Below are 23,479 nucleotides of genomic sequence, written 5' to 3' on the forward strand. Positions count from 1 at the left end.
GTTTAAGTGAATAATTTGGCTAGGATCCTTTTACTTTCGAGAATCAAGCGAATATGGTTATACTTTCGTTGCTGTTTATTTTCATAAGGAAAACGTTGTTGTTACTATTATTGTTATTATTATTATTACTAATTTTGTTATTACTATTTTGATTATTATTATTGTTATCAAAAATAAAGTTACTGTTATGAAATCCCATGCTGTGACCATTCAAACGAAAGCTGTTGAATAATATGATAAAAAAGATGTTTTCTGTAAAAAAAAAAATTATATTTGTAAGCCACAACTTGGCCTTGAGTACTAGACAAAATGTACTGAGGTATTCCGTAAAAGTGTTAGCTGCACGAAAAATGTTCCAGACATGATTTCTTAGGTTTCAGGATTCTCAAAGAATTAATGTTCTCTAAATTTCTGTTTTTATGAACCGTTAAAGGCAATTGTTAATACCTTGACGCAATTAACCACATAGAGCGAGTGCCACTGAATTGACGTGTACTGAAGCAAGCACCCATGACGCAGAACAATATACGTCGCTAAGTTGCTGATTATCCGTCATATTGTTCATTTATACTCAATTGGCAAGCGACCTGTTGCTGGCCATTCTTATGCAAACTAAAAATAGCAGTTTCGAGAAAATATTTGTCGGCGACGCGTAAAGATTTGTTTTAACTCAATACTTGTCCAACAAACTTGATTTCGTTGTTAGCTTTATTTATTTTGTCAGTCAACGATGGAATAGCATGGATTACGGAGGAAGCGTTTATACAGAAGATGACGTTAAAGAGATATTTCATGCCTGGGATTTGGACGAAAACGGCTTCATCGATAAGAACGAACTCGCTTGCTGTTGTTCAGAGCTGAGTTTAACAAGCGAGCAATTAGACGGATTGTTTGATGAACTTGATGTCGACGGAGATAAGAAAATAAGTCCGCTGGATTTTTCCAAGGGCTTTCAACGAGTATGTTCTTTGTTTAAAGCGGAGAATGAACCTTCAAACGTGGAGCGCGAGGCTAGAAAGTTTTACAAGCTTCTTGACGCGCTGGGAGTTCGCGGTTTATTGTCAGGGTAAATATTATTGTTGCTCGTGTTCAGATTTTTCTTCCTCGTCGGCATGTTAAATTTGTAAAATGAAAGCAGAACAATTATGCTTGAAACGTTACTGTGCAGTGTATGTATAAAAGTCAGTGGAACCTCCAATCAATACCGATAGAAAGTGCCGGGCTGAACTGATCAGAAGTTAAATATTAACTCAATTTACGTCCCAATCATTTGCTCAACTTCCTGGTTTTGAAAATAATCAAAATACCTGCACTATATTCTGCGCAAACCCTATATTATGGTTGCCTGTACATCCGCATGGATTTCCGTAAAATAGAGTTGATGCTGGAGCGGGAGGGATTCAGGTATTTTGCGTTTATTCTGAGGTTTCAATAGCAAGCGACGATGTTATTCAATGGCGTAATCCGTTTCTCATATTATAAATAGGGAGGTTTTATTTTCCTCTTACAACCACCAAAGACAGAAACTTTAGGCGATAGGAGCACTAATACAAATGTATATGTATGTATTTGAAAGCTGTTGGAAAAGTAAAGCCCATAAGATGGAAGTGATATTTTTGTGGTGTACGTTGAAACGCGGGTCACTGCAGACAAACACGGGTCTCGTGGGGAAGAATGGGTCGAGCACGTACTTCGGCAAGGTCGGCGGCCAAAACTGCAAAACAGCAATGAAAGCGATATAAGCTTATGAATCGTGATGTATCATTATTTTATGAGGACGCAAAAGATATTTTTTCAACTTAGAGAGGTGGTATTAGAATTAAATAATTAAGAACTAATAATTAATTTCGCGTAACATTTCATGGTTATTTCAAGCATTGTCTCTGCTAAAGTTGTGATTCAATATGGCGGCCATTATAGCCCATGCTAAGATTTGCTTTCCCCGGATTTCGGCATAGTCATAAACTGCACAAAAATACTTCTGTATTAGTAGGCACCGTCCTTAACTTAGTTTGTAATGCTTTCTGAATCTTTCTTTCCTTTTTTCACCAGGCAAGAGTACGTTTCTGAGTTGTTCCACTATCTGCATAGCTCAGCTGAGTCACCACAACTCTTGGCTTTATTAGAAAGCTTTCTGTTCAGTGTCGTCAGAGATGTCAAACATTATTCTTCTGAGAATCAAAGACTGGAAGATGCCCTCAAGAGGTCTGTAAACCACTTAGTCTTAATTTATCTCAATTGTTACCCTCTTGGTTTATGTACAGTACTAATATAAACAAGATGCCTGCTATAAGTCTTACTGGCATTACGCGTGATGCTGGGGCTAATTCATTTAGTCCAACTGTATGCTTCACCGATTGATAAAACTATCCTTGCTAATGGAATAGTTTGAGTCCAAAGATCGCGTTACGTTGTTTCCCTTGTGTTACACGACGCAGACTATCACCGGAAATTTGTGAAATTCCATTGCGATAACGTAAGCTTCTCAATGACCTCTTTTCAGTCTCGCGTCGTGGTCTAAGACTGTCAAACAAAGCACAAAATCTTCCTTCGCCAGGAACTCACCAATTTCCACCGTTTTAAATGTCGGGTGCTTCTTAGAAGTTATTCTTTCGATTTACCGCTTCAAAATGGTGAAATTTCCGTTTGAAAACGGCACACTTGAGTCCACAACATGTTAACAATATGGCGCGACAATTTAATCCGTCCTTAATAAATATATCAAATGATGCGTTGACGTCACACAGGCAGAGGTGAGTGGGTCCCCTCACGCGATATAAGCGACAAGAATGGATTTTGATTGGCCTGCTTTTGTTGAAGACAATCAGAGCAATACATCCGGAGTAGGAGAGTGGAGAGTTTAATGAATAAATTAATTTACAGATTTGTGGCTACGACGAAGAAAAAAAAAAAAGAAATCGACCCGTTTTTAGACACAGTATGCCCCCTCAGGGCATCCCGCGTAATTAAAACTTTAAAATCAAGGAGTCACTATATCCACACTTTCTGGTGGTCAGTGTCACTGGTTATTGGTACATGCTTTAGGTTGAAGTGAGTTGTACCTTGATGTTGCATAGCTGACAAGTGGTCACAGCTTTTAATGTTTGGCTTGCCATAATGTGCTTTAATTTTGAAAAAAACAAAAAAACTACAGAAAAATCCCCTCACCCCACCAGGGGTTTCATTAAGATTTTAAACAGTTGGTTAAAAGGTTAGTACACCTTGGTGGGATAGGTAACTTGAATATGTTGTTTCATGGAAAAGTCAGTCAAGATGTTAAAAGTAGCCAGGTGCCAGGTTGCCTGGTGTCTGGACCCTATTGAAACCCTGGCCTCTCCCTTTAATATTCACTGGCACTTGCATTTCAGTGTGATTTGTGCCTGTTTGTCATGCATGAGTTGCAGTTATTCAAGCAGGATGTTGTTTGATATGGTTAATGTGTTAAGGACGGTGCCTACTAATACCAAAGTATTTTTGCGAGGTTTATGACTATGCGGGAAAAGGAGATCTTAGCAAGGGCTATTGGAATCCAAAAAGAAAATTGGGGGTAACCATGCATTCTTCAAAGATAATCGAGCAACAGTTATTCTAAAAAGCTGTAAAATACAAAGCAATGTATGGTGTTTTTTTCCAAATTGAAGCTTAATGTTATCTCTGGAAAATGCATGGTTACCCCCAATTATTATTTTGGGTACTGAGAGCTCTTGCTGAAATCTACTTTCTCCCATAGTTTTAAGCCGCGCAAAAATATTCCTGTATTACTAGGCATCACCCATAGGAAACCCAAGTATCTGGAGATGCGCAAAATCAGGAAACAATTTATTTTCTCTGTCAATATAAATTAATAATATTTGTACATGTTTGTAGGACATGTGAGAAGCACACTGAGCATATGGATCAGCTGGATAGTGAAATGGAACAACAAATGCAAAGAATCGAGTCACGCATCAGAAAAGAGGTTTGTTTTAAACTTGCAGCTGAAACAGCTACTGGGTTATTACAGTTGTAGAAGTCAATTCCTTTATTGTCATGATATAAATTGTGATAAAATCATACTTGGGCTGTACATGTAGTCAGCCTCAGCAACAACATAACTTAGTCGTGTACCATTAATCAACTATTTGAAGGAGTATTCCCACCGCCCCACACTGTATGGTAAGTTACCAAATCTGAGTCCAATACACCTCCTCCTCCTCGTCCTCCTCCTCCTCCTCCTCTTCCTCCTCAATTCTATTGTTTCTCCTCCTCCTCCTCCTCCTCCTCCTCCTCCTCCTCCTCCTCCTCATCATCATCATCATTGTCATTGTTGTTTTCAACAACGTCATCATCACCAGTACGTGGAACTAGGGCAAGACTTGTGGTGGAAATGTTTTTGCGTAAAAAGTCCTGATGAAGTACTCAAAAAAACTTCCCTAAGACTAGCTGACCTAATACTAACAAAAACTATCTTGGTGCTCAGTGAAATTATTGTGAAATCTTGAACACAGTGTCTCAGATAATTTCCAAATTTCAAATTTTCCGATGAAATTCTATGGTTAACAATAATGATTAATAATCCAGTGAAACACTGACTCAAAGAGTCAAGCTCATGTTGCTTAGGTGTTGAGATGCTCACAAAATTTTCCTGACTGAGACATACAACTTTTTGGTGACTCTTTGACCTAGATGTACTGACTGAGGATAAAACCTGGCCAAGTTTAAATACGTTAAAGATCTGATACTCATGATTTAATCTCATGTTTGTTTGTTTCTTTGTTTTTTCAGGAAAGGAGTAAACAGGAAAGGTCAAACTTGGACATTATTTGGCAACTGGAGAATAAAAATAAAGAGATACAAACTTTAAATGCGAGAGTACAAAAGGTATTTAATATGTGATTTATGTAATGCACAGTTAAAAAATTGCAAATGGAGATGGGCACCCTATTTTCAAAGAGGCTTTTGTGAATTTGGAATTAAATGTATGTATAATAATTATACATACATTTAATTCCAAATTCACAAAAATTATTTACATAGGGATGGAAATTAGCACTTGCCCACTTGCCTAGGCGAGTGTCAAATCTTATTGGGGAGTACAAATTGTGAATGTTTTTGGTGTAGTCAGTCACTCATTTGGCAAGTGCTGCCAATTTTGTGACAATATCTCAAATTTACTCAGTTGTTTTTCTGGAGATTTGTTATGATTCCCATCTGGGAGATCAAGAGATTGCTTGATTTAAGGGAGAATTCAATTGTTGTAACAGCAATCTTGTCAAACATTGTTTATAGCTGGAGGGAAGACTGAAAAAGAAAGAACCTGAAGAGCAGAAGATTAAAGAGGAAGTGGACGAAAAAGTCCAGGTATTATAATTGAAATAATATTCAAGCAATACAGCTTTTACTCACTGCCCTTCAATACCAATACAGTCAACTCTCTCAGAGCGACCACCTCCCGTAAGCAACCACTCTGTAAACAACCGTTTTGTTTCTCAGTTAAATACTGTTTCAAGAACTCTCTCGTAAGTGACCACCACTCAAATTTCTTAACGGACCGCGACCACTTTTTAGGCCAGAAATTTGACATATTGTTTGTTTTCTGTTTCGGGTATGCGACCACTCAACATAATCACGTATGATTGTTAGTAAATCATAACTCAGAAGTGACAAAAGTTCAATTTTTAAAGACACTACCCCGGACTGCTGACAGATTCTAACAGTTTACAGACAGAGAAGATGGCTTTAATTAGATCTGTAGGTAAACGGGAATTGTTACACTGATCTGTTCCAAAATGTTATATACAAAGTTTCATCAGAAGAATGAACAGATGTGAAAAATCAAATAAATTAGTTTCTAGTTGCCTAATTTTAGCTGCTAAGGTAATATTTTTATGTAATTAATTAATCCGTCCAGTATTAGGCTTATTTTGTTGATCTTTCCCGTAAGCGACCACTCTGTCGTTCCCCAAGGGTGGTTGCTTACGAGAGAGTTGACTGTATTTAGCGACCAGCAGCTGATTTCTCTTTACAGTATTCATGACTACTTGTTCACACATGCAGGTCATGTAGAACTAATGAGGTGATCATCAGCAATATTTATGCCTTGTTGTTTAAAACAATCCTCAGAATCTGGGGCCGGATTCAGGAAGCCCTCCTTATAATTAAGATTTATCTTTTTTCCAGCAATTGGCTTTTGTCAAGAAACAATAATTAGCTAAGGATAAAACATAGGAGGGCTTTGTGAATCTGGCCCCTGTATCCATAAGAAATAGAAGAACAACAAGTAGAATGTACACTGTAAATCTTAATTCTTTAAATTCTTTAAAATCACATTCTCAATATCGAGTGCCCACTTATGTTGTAGTTTAAATTTGTTTCTGGTTTTGTTTTGTTTTGAAATTTGGCAAACCAGTTTCGTTTTTATCTTACTTTGCTCCAGATTATGGTGTGTTAATAAGCTTGAGACATGGGAAAATAAAAATTAAAATGGTTTGAATGAAACTTCTAGCTACTGTTAATAAGTTAAACTCAATTGAAGACAATTCACTTCTTCTTGTTGCTATTATTCAAAGCTCATGCACCTATGATTCTAATAATTCCAATCCGCCATTTATTTAATAGGAGATAAGATTTCTACGAAGCCAGTTAACAGATGCACAGACAAATCTTGCAGTTCTGCGAAGTGAGCTTGCTCAGTTAAGAAATGACTATGAAGAACAAGAAGCTCAACTCACAGCGTAAGTAGTCTAACTGGAAACTTTTGTGTGTTGCTTTTGGAAACAACGTTATTAAAAAAATAATATAATTTACAATATAATATAAAACAATATAATTTTTATTGTAGTGTGAATGGTGATTTAAAACATGACTATTTATTTACTTTTAAAAGACAATTAGTCACACTGCCTAATTTTATTGTTTTCTCTGTTTGTTACATCAAATTTAATGGTTGTTTTCACTATTGATTCAGCTGGTATTGGAAATCACACGCATAATTTTAACAAGGATGTTTGGCTTAAATGTTATTAATTGTTGATTGCTTTTCTTGATAATTTTCTCCCGTCTTTTGCCAGTTACATGTATTTCTTCACACTTTATTGCGAGGACTAGAAGTGTTTATATTCCAGGTTTCAGGTTTTCTGGTTACTCAAATTATTAGAACGTTAAAAACCGTAGATTGTTAAATGGGCAGTTGTTTTGTTCCTAGGGAGAAGAGGACTGTGATGGAGTGCGTACAAGAACAAGAAAGCTTGACAAGACAGCTTCAGTTGCTTCAGTAAGATAACTGTGCTGGATTATCTGGGCACAATAATTATTATTTGATTTGTGAAGCTATAAATATGTTTCCCTGGTGGCTGGATTTTATTATTTGTTATATATTTTTTAAAGTTTTTACTCAATGGGAAAAAATAAAAAAAAAATTTCTGTTAAAATTTAACTTTCAGTGAAGCAAACAAGAAACTTCATGACACAAATGATGACTTGCGAGCAGCTTTAGAGGTGAGTTAGTAGGTTTAAGAAGAATAAAAATTTCTTCAAAAAAGCATTTTGGCAGACATGATCCAACATAACAGTGAAGAATAACAAATCTCAGTGGTAAATTAAAAACGCATCAATTTTAGCTGACGTGATCTTGCAGAATATGAAGAATATAACAATTTTGGAACATTAGTGATTTTAAGTTGATGTAAGGAATTCTTTCAATACTGGGAATTTATGCTTCTACAATGATCATGAGCTGTATACCCTAGCTGGTACCTGACTGTCTGTGTCAGCCAACAGTTGACCAACAGTCTGCCAATAGACAGCTTACAGTCAACATGAAATGTTTTCATGTTTACAAATTTCAGTGATAAATAAAGAATGCAAAATTGACATATATAAAGAACGTGTAAATTAAGAGTTATTCCTTTTAATTTAATCTTGATTAGACAAGAAAAGTTCAAGATAAAAGAAGCCCATCACCAAGTAAAAGACATTCAATAACAACACTGTACTCACCTAACTCAAGTCTAACCTCAAGTCTGACGCGGAATGCCAAGTCACCTGTCAACAGGTAAGATATCCAAATATCATGCATAAGAGGGCTCTAACAAGTAAGGTTTTGCGAAAGGCCGATTTAGGTGGTACAACTTTTGCTTACTGCTGTTGCATGCGATTTCTGGAGTGCGTGCTGCTCACGTCATGCAAAACATTGCACACAACTCTCGTCACTCGGTCAACATCCTACGATTGTTGTAGGATTAAAATCCTACGACATTTTTTTGTGACGTACATGACAGTCGTAAGCGAGTTGTAAGTTTGATTGACACTAAACAATTATTATTCGTGTCATAAGCCTGTTGTAAGCTTGGCGCATGCGACAAAGTCATACCGTGTAAATTGCCCTTAATACAAATACAAGCAAAAATTAACGATGAAAAATGTTTCAGCATCTTTATGACACCATTATCAAGTTTAAAGGTAAATTAGACTCCAACAAATTGTCAGAAATAACCAAGTAAATTAGCATACCAAAAGTATGGTCAAAGTGACTCGATTTACGCTAAACTGTTTTTGTGACAATGACAATGCTTCTTGTTATGCTTATTTGATCAGTTATTTCTGACAATTTTTCCAGAGTCTAATTTAAATTTCAACTTTATGATGGAGTCATGATGATGAAACATTGCCTTTTATTGTTGATTTTTGCTTGTATTTGTATAAGAGGGTTTGTAGACTTTATGTACATGTAGTAATTCACTTGTAGACAGTCGGTTGGTCTGTCAGATTGAATTTCCCTTGGAAAATCATGTCATTGTTATTTTGCTCTCTTATTCAAAGCAGGTGTTCATCTGGGTTTGCTGAAGATTTTGCTGCTGGTTCTCCTTCTGCTGACAATGAGGATGGGAGATCTGCACAAACAACGCCACCAAGAAACATTCCAGTGATGGTGCCAGTCAGCGGCTCCAACTCACGGAGAGGATCACTGCTTCCATCTCAACAAAGCTGTGAAGTTGATGATGAGGCGATCGTGAATGAAAACTCACTCATGACTGAGCTTATACAGGTGCAGCAGCTCTCAGTAAGTTGGAACATTATTACAGGAAAAATTTGCCTTATGTTATTTCAGCCAAAATACCCATCCATCAAGCTAAGAGTTGCACAAAATAATAGGCCTTATCACGGTTTTCGACGCCATTTTGATGGGTAGGCAAACACGTCTGAAATAACAGTGTTTGTATGGGAATCCGATGTCAAATAATTTTCATAAAACATCGCTTCTGAAAAATTCATGAATTGGAAACTTTTGGAACTAGGGAAAGGATTTTAAGAAAAAAATTGGAGGGATCTATCTGTGCCAGAAAGCGTCCAGTCTTGTTTTGAACTTTCCATACATTTCCCTGTATTTTTTTCCCGCGAACTATTTTTAGTAGCAGTTCACGGCTGGTTCACTATACAGACAAATGTATGGAAAGTTTAAAACACGACTGGACACTTTCTGGCACAGCTACATCCCTCAATTTTTTTGACTTAAAATCGTTTTCCTAATGCCGAAAGTTTCCAATTCATGAATTTTTCGGATGCGATGTTTTTTGAAAATTATTTGACATCGGATTTCCGTACAAACACTGTTATTTCAGATGTGTTTGCCTACTCGTCAAAATGGCGTCGAAAACCGTGATAAGGCCTATTAGAATTTGTTTGACCACTCTTGATTTCTTTGTGCAGTAGAATATGATCTTGAGCTCAGAATCTAATTCCAGGGCTCAATCTTTAACCATGCTAAGTGGAAATTTGGTCACAAAATCCAAATTAGCTCTGATTTGGTTAATATGCAGACTCATTAATAGATAGGAAGCACAGTTTTGTGTCTATTTTCTTACTGTGATGCTTCATTATTGGCAGCAACACAAAAAGAAAACATAGGCTCATTCTTAAAATTTAAACCTTTTAAGGTCGAACTGTGATTGTTACTTCTCAAACTTATTAATAATCCATGAAGATAAAACAAAGGAAATCACCACCGTGAAGGACGTTTGGAAACTTGATCTTAATTATCATAAAGTCTGGGAACTTTTGCTTTGAATTTCTCCTAAAATTATTATTGTAATGGTTTGAGAAACCATAACAAACACTTGAAAGAGTGTTTCATCCTATTTCCAAACACCTTGAAGTTGGTCATTACTTGGCTGCACCTCATTTTTTCAACCAACTTCTTGATGTTTGGAAATATATTGGATGAAACACTCTTCCTCGTGTCTGAAATATTACATGGTAATCAATCTCTATATCAAACTTAGAACTTGTTTGGAGCAAGTTGGATTTCACAACCAAATTTTGACAGCCTGTCAAATGTGAAGTAGTTGAAAATGCATGAGCATTAAATCATACCATTGCTAAAAACTGAAATACAGCGAGGATAAAAATTTCCTTTTTTTAAGAAGAGATTAAAAAAATAAATTTGATGTCCTTAAATCAATCGAAGCTAAAATTTAAACTCAGTTAACTTGAAATAAAAAATAAATTAAGAACTAAAACTTAAAAGTCATAAACTTGAAAGTAATATTTTTGAGATTTCATAATTTTTCTGATAAATTAAAGGTAAACCTTTATAGTAAATTATTTAAACTTTATGTAAAGGTTGGAAAAAATGTTGCACTTGCATCTACAAATTGTTTACTTAAAAAGTGCCTCCCCCGACTAAGGGCCATCCCGGAACGAGTGCAGAATATAAGTAGAGCAAATCTGCTAAGAAGTGCCATGTTTGAATAAGACCTGTACCCCTCAACAACAGCACCACATCGAAAAGTGAAGGCATTTTTATAAAGGCCATGATACTCTTTCAAGTAAATATGACAATCTAAACATTCATTCCAGTTGAATGACTTTGCAATCGTCACCCTTCACAAAGGTCATCCATGAACTCGGTTTTGTCACGCTACCTATGAACCGTGCTATATAGCACTTCCTTTCACCCCCTCTCCTCTCCTCTCCCCTAAACAAATACTTAGTTATTTTAGGCCAAGTTGCAAACTAGATAGTAACCTCTCACCCTGTGATTTGCTTGTCGTGGATGGGGTTGCAACATTGTGACTGTGGACTGAGCAGGTTCAACTGGTCTCTTTGTTTAAAATACTGAGTAGTGAATCATAACCTTATAAACAAGCAAACTTCCAGGTGCCTGAAGATTTAGCAGAGGAAGAGGGTGAAAAAGAATTAGACTATAACAACAACGCAGGCATTCTAAACGGCCGGGAAGCTGGTCAGATTCACCATCTGATACCTCCGGCAAAGCAGACATGTGAAGTTGACGATCCTGTCTCTGCTGAAGACAAGAAGTTCTTTGGCGAGCCTGTTATTCTGGGTTATTGTACAATGGTAGGCCCCCTAAATTAACGCTAAACATTCAAAATCACATGTACACATCCTGTGCAAATGATGTCTTGCCAACTTGTTCTCTCCCAGAAGTGATCAACGTTTCTTCAGCAGATTGTTGAGCATGACGGCTGATGAGTAAATTAAGGACAGTTGAAGGGTTTTACGTCAACTGGAGAGAGACGTGGTGACAATTTTGGCTTGCCAGAGTCCAAACTAGGGTGTGACCTAAGTGAGGTCACATTTACGTATTTGTTGGAGCAACTAAAACATCTTCGAAATCTGAAAATATCAACTGTACATATTCAGTCAAAAATTTTGTGTATATTAAGGAATTCAAGGTTCAACTTTGTCTACCTTATGCCTGTTTTTCGTAACGACAACCCCTTACGAAATCGCCAAAGTGATTTTGTGGCCCTCACGAACCACTTTATTGATTAAGCCCTTAAAAATATTGATGCCCTCGTTAAATTTGCTGGCATCATTGGTGATGTTTCCAGCCTGAACATGGGCCTCTCCAATTTCCTCTCTTTTTGGAGCAGAGAGAATCAAAGTGTGTCAAACTCATCTTGCACAGGACGTGTCAATATTAAATGTTAAACAACATCAATAAAATTAAATGAAAAATGCTAAACATTTTAAAACCAACATAACCTGGATTAAATTTAAAACTAAACAGGGTAAACCTTCTAAGACGACAGACTCTGCACCTCTGACTTCGGACGATACTGAACAATCTGACAGAGATACAGACAAACTATTAAGAAACAGAAACAGCTCAAGATTCAGCGCTAAGTTTGGGAAATACTTTGGCAAACTTGGAAAAGGGAGCAAAAGCAGAGAGGAAAGCAAAGCGAACGAGGAGGGAAAGGGCACTGGGGTGATAAAGGGCGAAATGAGAGACCCAGCTTTGAGAAAGACTGCAACGAGAAATACTGCTGTGAAAAAGGGGGAAATTGCTTTGAAAAAGAATGAGTCAAAGGATATTGCGTTGAAGAAAAATGAAGCGAGAAAAGGGAAAAGCTATGCGAAAAAAAGAACCGATGTTGACATGAAGGGTAAATTGCAAAATAGCGCACAGAGCAAAGCTCAAAGTGACAGAGGGCAGAATGTTAGTGCGGTGCATGGAAAGTTGCGTTTTATGACACCAGAACTCGATTCAGACTCCGAAGGAAAGGAGCAGCATTTTACAAGAGGTTCAAGAGAAAGGAGGAGTTTGAATAATGTTGGAACAAACAGCAAAGCGCGTAAAAATCCATCAGTGACTTTCTCACCAACTGTGACTTGCACTACAGACAGCGCACGAGTGTTTTCTGCGCAAAAGACAAAGAATGTTACGAATAAAAAATTATCGACTTCTACTCACCAGCAAAAACGGAATGTTCTAGCTAGCGAGACTTCTGACACTGACAGTACAACACAGGAACTGCCAACGGTATGACAGCATGCTAAACTTGACTTTTGAATATTTTATAACTCAAGTCGATTACAATGAAATAAAATTGACATAAAGCCAATTCACATAAAATATCGAAACAGTCAAATACAGTGAGGGTGGGCAATTTATGCCCCCCCCCCCCCCCCCCCGCCCAAAAATAAATATAAAATAAAAAGTGTTCATTATGTAGCTGGAAATCAAAGTTTGAAGAATTTTGTGATAATTATAAACGCTCTTTTAAAAAAAAAAACCTCTTTTTGCACAACCGTGCGTGAGACTAAAACTATGCCAGTCTGAACTTTAATTCTAATACTTTAAAATATCCTCCAAGCTCATAAAATTGTGTAATGTACTCTACAGATGTTTATTCTGGATAAACGTACGGTTTTTGCTTGTAAGAAACCGTTACTGAAAAAGAAGGAATGTTTATTCTGGCATAGACAAATATGCAATACCCCCTTGTGTACTGACTGTTACAGAATTTCCATCGAGACTTGGCAGAAGAAGACGAAGCTTACAACTCGATGAGGTCATCCGAGAGACAAACCTTCTCTAAACAGCTGGATATCTTGCAGTAAGTCATGAACTTCTGTTAACCAACTAACTATTTTTATTTTATTGCGGTTTTCATTTGACTGTCGAAATTAAGTCCGCGTTTGCTTTGGTTTTGTTTTACTTCTCCGTGTGACTGGTTGGCAAAACTCGCGACACTTTCTCGATCAATGAGAAACAAACCGAAACCAAACGTGACTTGATCGCACGCGTTTTCCCGCGCTTGGCGGCAGTTACATTTGCTTCGAATTCTGATTGGTTCATTGCGCTGTTTATGTCTGCTGTGATTGCTTGGAGTGATTACTTTGATGTGCTACACTCCAGTCTACACATCAGTTTCAGGAAGACTAGCATACTGACCAAACTGTTACATGACACGAATTTTCGTATAATTGCAACTCGGTAGCGCGTTTCAACCCCTAATGTGAATATGCCAGTAAAGGTGCCGTTGTAGGAAAAATTGCTTCGTGTATCGGTGCTTTAATTTTAATTTTGTATTAATTCACAGGGAGACAAACAAAAGGTTGTGTGAAAGCAATGATGACTTACGAGCAGCCCTTGAGGTAATTTCACTCATGTGTTCACGTCAAGATTAACTCAGTTGTTTTTTTTTTTGTCCTTTTGGACACGGGTCGTTTTCATTCCACCTAGTACCTTGAGTTGAATTTGCCCCCTACCGGACGAAACTTGTTCTAAAACGATCGTTTGATCAGGGATTTACGACATGTCAGGCGAAGCGTAGATTGTCCAAATCTCTGGAAAACATTTCAGGCTTGAAAACGATTTTATGTGCCGAGCTGTCATCAACGAAGATTTCATGAAAAGCGAAAGGTATTATAACCGAAAACCTCCACCACGCATTCTGGGGTCCAGAATTTCCTGTGGCTGTTTTGAGAAATAATGCCTGGACTCAGTGGACTGCAAGGACCTATTTGTTTTGTACCCTTTACCCTTTACCCTGGAAAATCGAAACCGCATCAACTGCTAGCCAGTCTACACTTTCACTGTGTGTTTACAAGTTATGTTAACTTTGAATATCACGTTTACAGGCTTTGACTGGTCGAAGGCCAACATCATCCAAATCCAAGGTAATTCAATATTTTTACGGTTCACATTCTACCAGTGTTAGCTGACTGGACATCGGGGTAGATAATTGAAGTCAGGGTTTTGCTTGCCTCTCATTGTCGCTCTTTCCCCAGGTATGGCTTCAGTTAGACGTTACGATTCTTGCTTTCGTCTGTCTTTTGCAACTTCTCTAGCGTGTGCTGCTCTCGTGAGCCAAAAACTCGTAGACAACTCTTTTATTCATCGTTGTCTTGGCCAATCAATGTCGTAGACTTTTTTAAAACGCGTTTCAAAATGCGAGGTTACATGTTGCCGGTGCATGCCCAACAACTGTACGCAAGTTGTAGTTTTGACTTGCATGACGCAATTTGTGCAGTGGGCTTGTAATGACCATCTCGTAAACAAAATTGTACTGTCTAAATCGGCCTTTAGAGAAGCGTAGAACAAAGCAACTTTTCGACGGACTCCCTATCTCCTGGTAGATTATCTCAAAACCCTTCGCCTCTATTTCCGGTCAAGTTTCGGGCGCCTCCCAAGAACAAAATTCAAATTCCTGACTTCAACTTGTGGTCAGGTCTAACGGAGAATTTGAGATAAACTTCTTCATTTCACGCAAACAAATCAGAGGCCAAGATCGCAAATGAATTTACCTTAGTCTGCCTGCTAGAAAAGCTGCCCACTTTTTCTCAAGTTTTTGTAACACTTACCCAAGATATATTCTTTTTTCCCTTCCTTTTATTAGCCCCGTAGAAGTGGCGAGAAATGCCACAGGAATCCCAGCGTACACAGCGATTACGGCTCCATATCAAGTCGAAGTATCACACCAAATCAGTAAGTTACAAGTCAATGTTCTTAGTAGTACTTCTTAAACGTAGTTCTGAAACTTCGCTTGAGAGATGTTCTTCTCCAGCATTTCCTTCATTTCGTCTCTAAATATTACGAATTTCATATTTCTCTGTTAGTCTTCAAGGCCCCAAGTCTGAGGATGATATCGGTGATGGCGCTGAAGCTGATGAGGCCGACGAGTTGTCTGGTTACGAACCAGAGTCTGATGTGAACACCATGACGGTACATAACATTACGTTTTACTAATTGTTATTTTCCTTGGTATTTCTTGTCGGAGTGTCTAGTAACGTTAAGGTAGACAGTCATAACATCGGTTGATAGGCGAGTGGAACAGGTTTTCTGTAGTTAATTGGAAAAAAGTTCGGTTAATTTGTCGGTCATGAACAGTCGGTCGATCAGGTGATAGGTGACAGAGCATATTTTTGTTGTTTTTGGTTTACTTTGTTTTGTTCATGCCATCGGTGGTAGATCAATTAGTAAATCTGTCAGTCAGTCGATTCATAATTCAGTCAGTTGGTTTGTCCGTCTGATAGTCAGTCAGTCAGTCAGTTAGTCAGTCGATCGGTCGGTCTTTTTTCCTACGTTTTAAAATTGAACTGAAGTAACTAAGATGAATTAAGCTCAGGCTTACAGACTTCAAATGAATCTTCTAAAAACCACAACTCAAATAAAAAATTTTGTCAAGTGTTGTCACTGGAAGTACTAATTAACACATCTATTAGCAGTAAAAAAATAAACTCTAAAATAATCATTTTAAATATGCCACGTTGTATCTGTTTTCAGTTTAAAAAATGACTATATAAAATTAAACTTTAAAAATACAGTTCTGGACAAACGTCTTGGGACAGTTTCTTTTCATTCTAAAAATGAGCTCACATTTCACTCGTCTTCCCCTCCCCTGTGGAACTTTTGTTTTTCTGGGAGGAGAGGGAGGTGGGGGAGCAAAATGGATATGAAAATAGTGAAACACGAAACTCCCATTTCCGTGACAAAGGCAATTTTGTAGGGTCTTGTGTGGTTCACTGTCCCAATGATTTGCGTCCAGGATTGTACGATTTAAAACTTTAAACCCACGTTAAAACATCGTTTTAAATCAATAATTCAGATAAATGCGCATCATTTCGAAGCTGCCCCTAACCTTTCCAAACTGGCGGCCACCCCACACGATCGTCACGTGACACTCCAGGAGCGAGCCAATGACGTGGTGTGGGAGAGCGACACCGTACACGAACCAGCCCCCGCGCAGCCAGTGGCGGAAGAATTAAATATCGAAACAAACTCGAACAGCCAAATACAATCACGGTCGCCGTTTGATCGGAATAGTCATTTAAGAAAACCTTGTAGGCACAAGAGTCTAGAACAATTGTTTAACAAGTCGAATAGCAAGGGTGACCGATCAGCGTGGCCACCGATAGCACGCGCTGGTAAATGGAACAGTATGGAGCAAATGAGACGAAGAAATGATTTCATTGGTGAAAGGACTAGATCACTGCCTACATCGCGCTGGCAAAGCGACGAGGGACCTAACTTTGGCAAGGGAGTTGGGTTTTGGCAGCTTTCTGAAAAACTGAACACTTTGCGCTCGAGCAAGGAGAGCGTCGTGGAGGAGAAAGACGGTTATAAAGGAAATATTATCACGAGTTCGCATCGTCTTCCTCCTGTTATGGCAGTAGTTCAGAATTTGAACACTGAAATAGAAACAGTTAATCATGATCCGTTGGATCAGGTAATAAGAAGGCCTGTTCCCTGGCCAACGCAAAGGAAAAGCAAGGATGAAAATGACGGCAAGAGATTACTTAACAATGAGGAAAACAGATCGATGCCTGTTAAACATGCTGAAGGGTCTGGACTTAAAAGAACTAACTCTCTGGTAATTAAACGGAACCGAGCCAAGGTAAACATAAACGTAAACAAGCTTTATAGTTAACGTTTTACGAAAATTATGAAGCGCAACCCGCATTAGTTTTTCGACTAAAAAGAATTTAAAACAACATTACGGTTAACTCTGTTTTGATCCATATTTTGAAAGATTTTTTTGAAAGGCCTTATAAACCTAAATTGTATTGAAGTAAAAACAAATAATGTTGATATCAATAAATAAATGAGTAAATAACTAAATTAACGAATAAATTAATAAAAAAATAAACAAGTAAATAAACAATAAGTTGTTTACAATTCTTAACTTTAAAAAATCATAATTTCTGAAGTTCAAACTACGAAGTGAAACAACACAACAGCGAAAAGATAATTGCGTTCTCGCTCCATATCTCGTCTAAAATCCCTTTCCCTCTTGGAAGCAAATCTTGATCCAAGTTCCCTGGTTCAACCTTTCCACTTTGCACATAAAATCCTAATGTGGCCATTTAATAGTTGAACAGTACAGTTCTATGGCACTGTTTGTTCTTTGAATTAAAAGCCAAATTGTTGAAGATTTAAACTCAAATATTTGCATTCTTTGAGGGAAAGGGACGGAATTAACAGATAGCTACTACCTGTTGTTGTTCACTAACTGCTTCCAAGTTCAACATATAAGCTCCAAAACATAGTACAAAGCAGTATTTTATTGACTGTCAAAGGACAATCATCTGCCAGTTTGCTATAGAGGTTTTGTACCTATTTTAAATCTAGTACAAAGTGCGTCAACCATTCAAATAAAAAAGTCGATTCTCTGGCCAATCAGGAGGGAAATTCAACGCGACTTACTTGTTTCGCGCGCTTAGCATCAGTTGCACGGTTTTCCTCACGCTTAGCACAGGATGCATGTTTTTTCCCCACGCTTGTTACCGGTTTCATGTTTTTTTTTTCGCATTTGTCACCGGTTGCATTTTGTTCCCGCGCTTCGCAGCGACTAAATTTTTTTCCGCTTTTCGCTCCGGTTGCATATTTTCCCGCCCTTTTTTCCGGGTGTATGTTTTCCCGCCGTTTGCGCCGGTCTCGTTTTGATTGGTTCATTGCATCATTTACGTCTGCCGTGATTGGTCAGATGTTGTTACATTGACAGTCGTTAGTAAACTGCTTTGGTTTGCCTTTACGTTTCGTTGTCGAAATGAGCTGTGTAAGACCATGACTGTAAATTCTAACATTCATGAACGTTGTTAATTTCATCAACAGACCGATTCTCTTCCCGAGTCAGAAAACGGTAAAGCTGATTCTCTGCTGAGCGCAGAACTTGAAGCTCAGGTGAAACATGTCAAATCATTTTGATAGTAAAGCATATCTTAAAACATCAGACAATGCGCTAAATGTAGGAGCTGCTTAAAATTATGTCTAACGCTAATATAACCAACTACTAACAGCAAATAGTTTTAAACTAGCTTATTGAAAATTTCTAATGCAAACGGTATTTAGCTAGTTGGAGGTTGAGGCCCTTCGTGTTGAACAAATCATGGTGGTTTTCGACTTCTATTACCATGTCCGTATGGACTTGAAGACTAATTCTAATCTTGTAAAATCTTAAAATTACCTTCGTTATCTAAACAGCCGTTAAAATTTAATTGAGCTAAATAGATTTAAAGTGGTTGTATCGAGAAAGACATAATCTAGACCAATTTAGAATAGTACTCAATAATTCCAAACTGTAAATCATCTCTTTTTCTAATTTTTTTAAAAATTAATATATATATTTTTATTCCATAAGTCGTAATAAAACAAGACGAAGATGAGACCTACGTGGCAAAGTCTAGCTGTTATTAATCTATTTGCTTATTTATTCTTATTCATTTTTGTTGTGTTTACACTACAGTTCAAACGTGTCATTGAAGAGGACGATGAAGATATTGACGAAGATGACGTGGGAGACGAGGAATTGGCTCAGTTGGTTGCCATGGCAACAGCTCACACCGAATCCGAAGGAGAAAGTGACACTGAGACTGAAGCGCCTGAGGGGGAGAGGGGTGCGGCTGTTGGTTCAGACTCTTTGTCTGAGGCATCTACCAATAGTCCAGTGAATGTGAGTAGCAGCTGTTTTGCCGCCAAATATTTTGGGACTTTTCACGGTTCGTGGTAATGTTGTTTTCCGCCAAAATAAAATGCGTTCCGCGTCACAGCTTTGAATTGTTTCTCCATCAAATCGGGCCACGTTCGTCAGTGCGTGCAAGTGACGTGCTGAGTCAGTGGGCCCTGAACGCCGGCCGTTCAGTCGTTTTCCTGCCACATCCCGCGTTCACAAGCATCTATTTATTTCCCCTTGTTTGCCCGCCAAATCGCGTCGTGTTCGTCAGGGACTCATGACTTTCGGTTGTTTTTCCACCATGATGTGCTGTGTCCGTGTGTCCTGGACACTATTTTGTCCTGTTTTCCCGCTAAATTACGCCGCGCTCCTGTCGTCGCAGGTTCAAGTTGTGTTTTCTTTCCCGCCAAAACTCTGTGTTAAAAGTATAACCCAGTTAAACAAACCGAGTGACTATACATCTTGACCAGACGACATTTGTTTTGCAGGCGTCAGCGGTGGAAAACACTGTTCCTGAACGTATGTACAAACTGGTTTTAGCGGGAGATGCAGCAGTAGGCAAATCCAGCTTTATTCTCAGACTGTGCCGGAACAGATTCCATAACGCTCTCAACTCCACGCTTGGTATGTACAAGCTAGATACGGCGTTTGTCAGATCGCTTCTTTAAGGGCTCGTCTTTTGTTTGTTTGTTTGTCTGTTTATCGTTAAATTTTTGTATTTCAGGTGTGGACTTCCAGATGAAAACTCTCTGCGTTGACGGCAAAACTATCGCCCTTCAGCTGTGGGATACTGCAGGCCAAGAAAGGTAAAACATTCTTGCTATTTAGCAGGAAGAAAAGAATAACTGACGAGCTTGAACATGTAAGTTTAGGCCAGTATCAATTTGAAAGTTCGAAAATACTCTCTTTACAACTGCAAGGATCACTCTCTCTCTCTTGCATCCTATACCTGCGGCTCACGAACGTGATATGTTTCACATATGCTGATACATCATATTCATCAAAACTGATCCTCTTGTGTTGTAGGTTCCGGAGTATCGCCAAGTCTTATTTTCGCAAGGCTGATGGAGTGCTACTCTTGTATGACGTAACTTGTGAAACATCATATCTTGATGTGCGCGACTGGGTGGAGGCGATTGAGGTACGTAAATTACCTGTAGAGCCTTTTATTCCCCAACATCGAGGCATTTGAAAGCGATGGGTTTCAATCTTGTTTTTAGTTTGTTTTGTTCATGTTGACGGGCAATCTCGTTCCCAGGATGTCTGTCTTCTGGGAATGAGGTTGGTTGTTGGTTTGTGCTGAAAGTCTGGTTCCTTTACAGGATAGCACGCAAAAGCCCATTCCCATAATGCTGTGCGGTAACAAGATTGATTTACGCCAATCATATGTTGAGGAAGGGAAGACCGTCATTTCGGAGGAGAAAGGAGAGAAATTAGCCAAGGTGAGACACACCCCACCATCCCGACCCTTGATTTCTCCGTTGTTGTCATGAAAGAACTACAGCCGGTGAGAAATGTAAGTTCTCTACCGATTGCTAGAGAGACTATGATAAGTCCAACTGGCACGCAAACTCTTAACTGAGTCAAATGCAATGGTTATGATTCTATTTTTTTTGTTTGTAGGAGTATGGCGCACTGTTTATAGAAACAAGCTCGAAGGAGAACAAGAACATCACTGAAGCCTGTATTGAGCTGGGAAGGTGAGCGTTGTACAGTACTTTGGTTTACATTAAGGGATGCCATTTCCTATAATTCATATCTTAGGGTGTGAAATCTAATTGGGGACACTATAAATCAATGAAATAAATATACAAACTGAGCATAACATTTGTTTAAAAAAATACCAACTGGTGGGAGGCAAACCAGTTGGCTATTTACAAAGCGTGGCCTTGGAAGAATTGTCGTAGAAAAGACGCATGTTTGTTGTTGATATTGACTTTTTAGTGCATCGTAGCTAACTGAGGGTAAATAGTCAGACAAGAACTTTAACAACATCCTTTTTCTTATTATTTAGATTGCTCAGAAAAATTGAAGATACCGAAGTTGAGGAAAGCAATGGATTAAGACTCACGGAAGGCGATCATAAAAACAAGAAGAAAGCGAACTGCTGCCCTACGTAGCTGAACATGCCAAGAACAAGCGTGTGATGAGTAAATAGGTATCGGCTCCGATAACTAACCGATCCAGCGGCTATAGTTTGAAAGGGAAACGGGTTGCTAAGAAACATGACGTAGGCTACGGACGAAATGTTCACATGTTACTTTTGAAGTGCTGGCGCTTTTTTATCGTTGGATGACAATAATCGGAGGATTTTCGGCTGCTGTAGCGACGGTTTATGGAAATAACGGCCTATTGGTCTAGTGCTGAATTATGCAGGATTCTTCCGAGGCCCAATTTGTTCGTCGCATGTCAGTGGCGTCGTATGTTATTCAAGCCTCAAAAAAATCTGGCAAATGGCAGTAAATCGGCGCCATAGGGCGGTTTTCAACCGAGTGTTGGAAAACCAAACTCAAAATAATTACTCTAACCAATCAGAACAGACGTAAACAGCACAATGAACCAATCAGAACTAGGAAGCAAATACATGGAAAAACGTGTGTGACCAAGCCGCGATTGGCTTTGTTGTTTCTCATTGGCTGAGAAAGTGGCGCGAGTCTTGCGACAGAGCGTAATAAAGTAAAGCCAAAGCAAACGCGAATTACTTTAACACTCAACTGAAAATCGCTCTTGCCACACAGACAACATGTAATACACTTTGAGAAGTGAACAACCGAAAAGTCGAACGAATTTCTGTGACTTGAATTGTATTGGACGTGAGTGAAATGCGACGTTTAAATGAAGCCTTCAAAGTAATATATCAAATTCTGGAGTGAGATACGGTTCTTAAAATGATTTTAGCTTGTTATTATAGCTTTTATATTCACGTTTGGAGGATGAATGGTGAGCAATCTTTAGTGCAGGCATTTGTGACGCGGGCGGCCACCGGAAGTTAGATGTCCCTTCGGTTGCTTGTTTTTCCTTTTCGTCGACTGGTTTTGGTGGCAGGCGGCTTGTTTTCACCTTTTTTTTACTGGTGCTAGACGTAAGAATGTCCCAAAAGGAAATCATTAAACTTCCGGTTGCCTTCCATTGCCACAGGCATCTGTGCTTAAGTTCCATGCTATCGATCACGCAAATTGTAAAGGCGTTTTCGCGTTATTTACTCTGTAAATAATCCGTATTTTTAACAAAAATGTAAGTGGAATTTAAAATATTTATTTGCGCTATGGGACCTGGTCTCGGCATACCATGTATGCGAGAAATTCACGCCTGATTTGTTTGTATTTTAGTATTTTATTTATAAAATTCACATCCCTTCTTCGATTTGAGTCAGCGCAATTAAGAACGTAGTGGATAGAATATTTTAATGATAATCTCATGCGGTTTTGAAGACGTGTTAAGTTTTAGAAGGAATGTTTTGTAAGTATAAAGATAAACAGTGGCAGAAAAGAAGGCTTTCGGATAGACGAGCCGCTTTTTAGTTATTTTCTGACGTTTTTTTTTTTTACATGATTTACGTAAAACAACCATCAGGAATGGAAAGTTTTTTTGTAAATGACAAGTAAAAGTAAGGATGGTAAAAATACAGTGCACTCTAACATAACAAACATTCCTTGTGTGAACAAATCGGACTCACAACGGATTTTCTACATTTTTTTAAAAAAAGGTATTGTGGAAAATGTTCGCAAAAAAAACAAAACAAAAAAAAAACATGCAAGTGGAAGAGAAAGCCCGTATCTCTGCTTTCCTTTACAAGCTAACCATTTCGATTTTAAATTTATTACAAGAACGTTTTGGTAACAGCTTCAAATGCACGGAAATGTAATGTTGCGACTTTATCGCCGCATGAAGTTGTTGTGATAACTTTCTGATGTTCGGGTTTAAGCTACACAAGCTAGTATCAATCACCGAAGATTACCACTAAAAGTGTTCTCATTAGCGGTAGGATTTTTTGTAAACTTGGCTTACTCTCCGCTTAATAGTTCAGAGCGCGGCAGACAATTGTGAACACGTTACGAATTCGCGTACTTTAGAGCAATGTATTATCCAATCGGAATTCGAGTATGGCTTCAGGAAGCCAACGCGATGTCACAAGTGAACTTGCATTGGCTTCCTGTCAATTATCATTGAAGTCTGATTGAATAATCGATCCCCATAAAAGTCAGTCATGTTCCAGGCCTCAAGGTGCTAATCGAGCAAACCGGGCAGTTAACCGAGCTGTATGTTGGAGGCTTGGATCCTGATTGGCTGAATGC

General features: G+C 38.4%; 1 protein-coding gene across 8 annotated transcripts in view; it reads left to right on the forward strand.

Annotated features, from left to right (window-relative positions):
- Positions 1-22,879, forward strand: part of LOC146484967 (ras and EF-hand domain-containing protein-like) — a 29,965-nt gene extending 7,086 nt beyond the window's left edge. Inside the window, exons 1-25 of one of the 8 annotated variants that reach the window (XM_085103841.1) lie at positions 543-1,066; positions 2,053-2,205; positions 3,868-3,958; positions 4,765-4,860; positions 5,269-5,340; positions 6,598-6,713; positions 7,184-7,252; positions 7,422-7,476; positions 7,908-8,032; positions 8,800-9,040; positions 11,137-11,337; positions 13,252-13,346; positions 13,833-13,887; positions 14,374-14,412; positions 15,132-15,220; positions 15,352-15,457; positions 16,341-17,129; positions 18,347-18,415; positions 18,978-19,184; positions 19,673-19,808; positions 19,909-19,990; positions 20,211-20,325; positions 20,507-20,626; positions 20,808-20,884; positions 21,199-22,879. In XM_085103841.1, the coding sequence (XP_084959967.1) occupies positions 741-1,066; positions 2,053-2,205; positions 3,868-3,958; positions 4,765-4,860; positions 5,269-5,340; positions 6,598-6,713; positions 7,184-7,252; positions 7,422-7,476; positions 7,908-8,032; positions 8,800-9,040; positions 11,137-11,337; positions 13,252-13,346; positions 13,833-13,887; positions 14,374-14,412; positions 15,132-15,220; positions 15,352-15,457; positions 16,341-17,129; positions 18,347-18,415; positions 18,978-19,184; positions 19,673-19,808; positions 19,909-19,990; positions 20,211-20,325; positions 20,507-20,626; positions 20,808-20,884; positions 21,199-21,304 (3,630 nt within the window). In that variant the 5' untranslated portion in view covers positions 543-740 and the 3' untranslated portion in view covers positions 21,305-22,879. Of the gene's footprint in view, positions 1-542; positions 1,067-1,262; positions 1,405-1,685; positions 1,808-2,052; positions 2,206-3,867; positions 3,959-4,764; positions 4,861-5,268; positions 5,341-6,597; positions 6,714-7,183; positions 7,253-7,421; positions 7,477-7,907; positions 8,033-8,799; positions 9,041-11,136; positions 11,338-13,251; positions 13,347-13,832; positions 13,888-14,373; positions 14,413-15,131; positions 15,221-15,351; positions 15,458-16,340; positions 17,130-18,346; positions 18,416-18,977; positions 19,185-19,672; positions 19,809-19,908; positions 19,991-20,210; positions 20,326-20,506; positions 20,627-20,807; positions 20,885-21,198 lie in introns of those variants that run through there. The other 7 variants (XM_085103842.1, XM_085103845.1, XM_085103846.1 and 4 more) reach the window with 7 other exon arrangements.
- Positions 22,880-23,479: the final 600 nt, after the last annotated feature.

This window comes from Pavona decussata, unplaced genomic scaffold (genome assembly GCF_977016875.1).
Source record: "Pavona decussata unplaced genomic scaffold, jaPavDecu1.1 SCAFFOLD_28, whole genome shotgun sequence".
Lineage (NCBI taxonomy): Eukaryota > Metazoa > Cnidaria > Anthozoa > Scleractinia > Agariciidae > Pavona > Pavona decussata.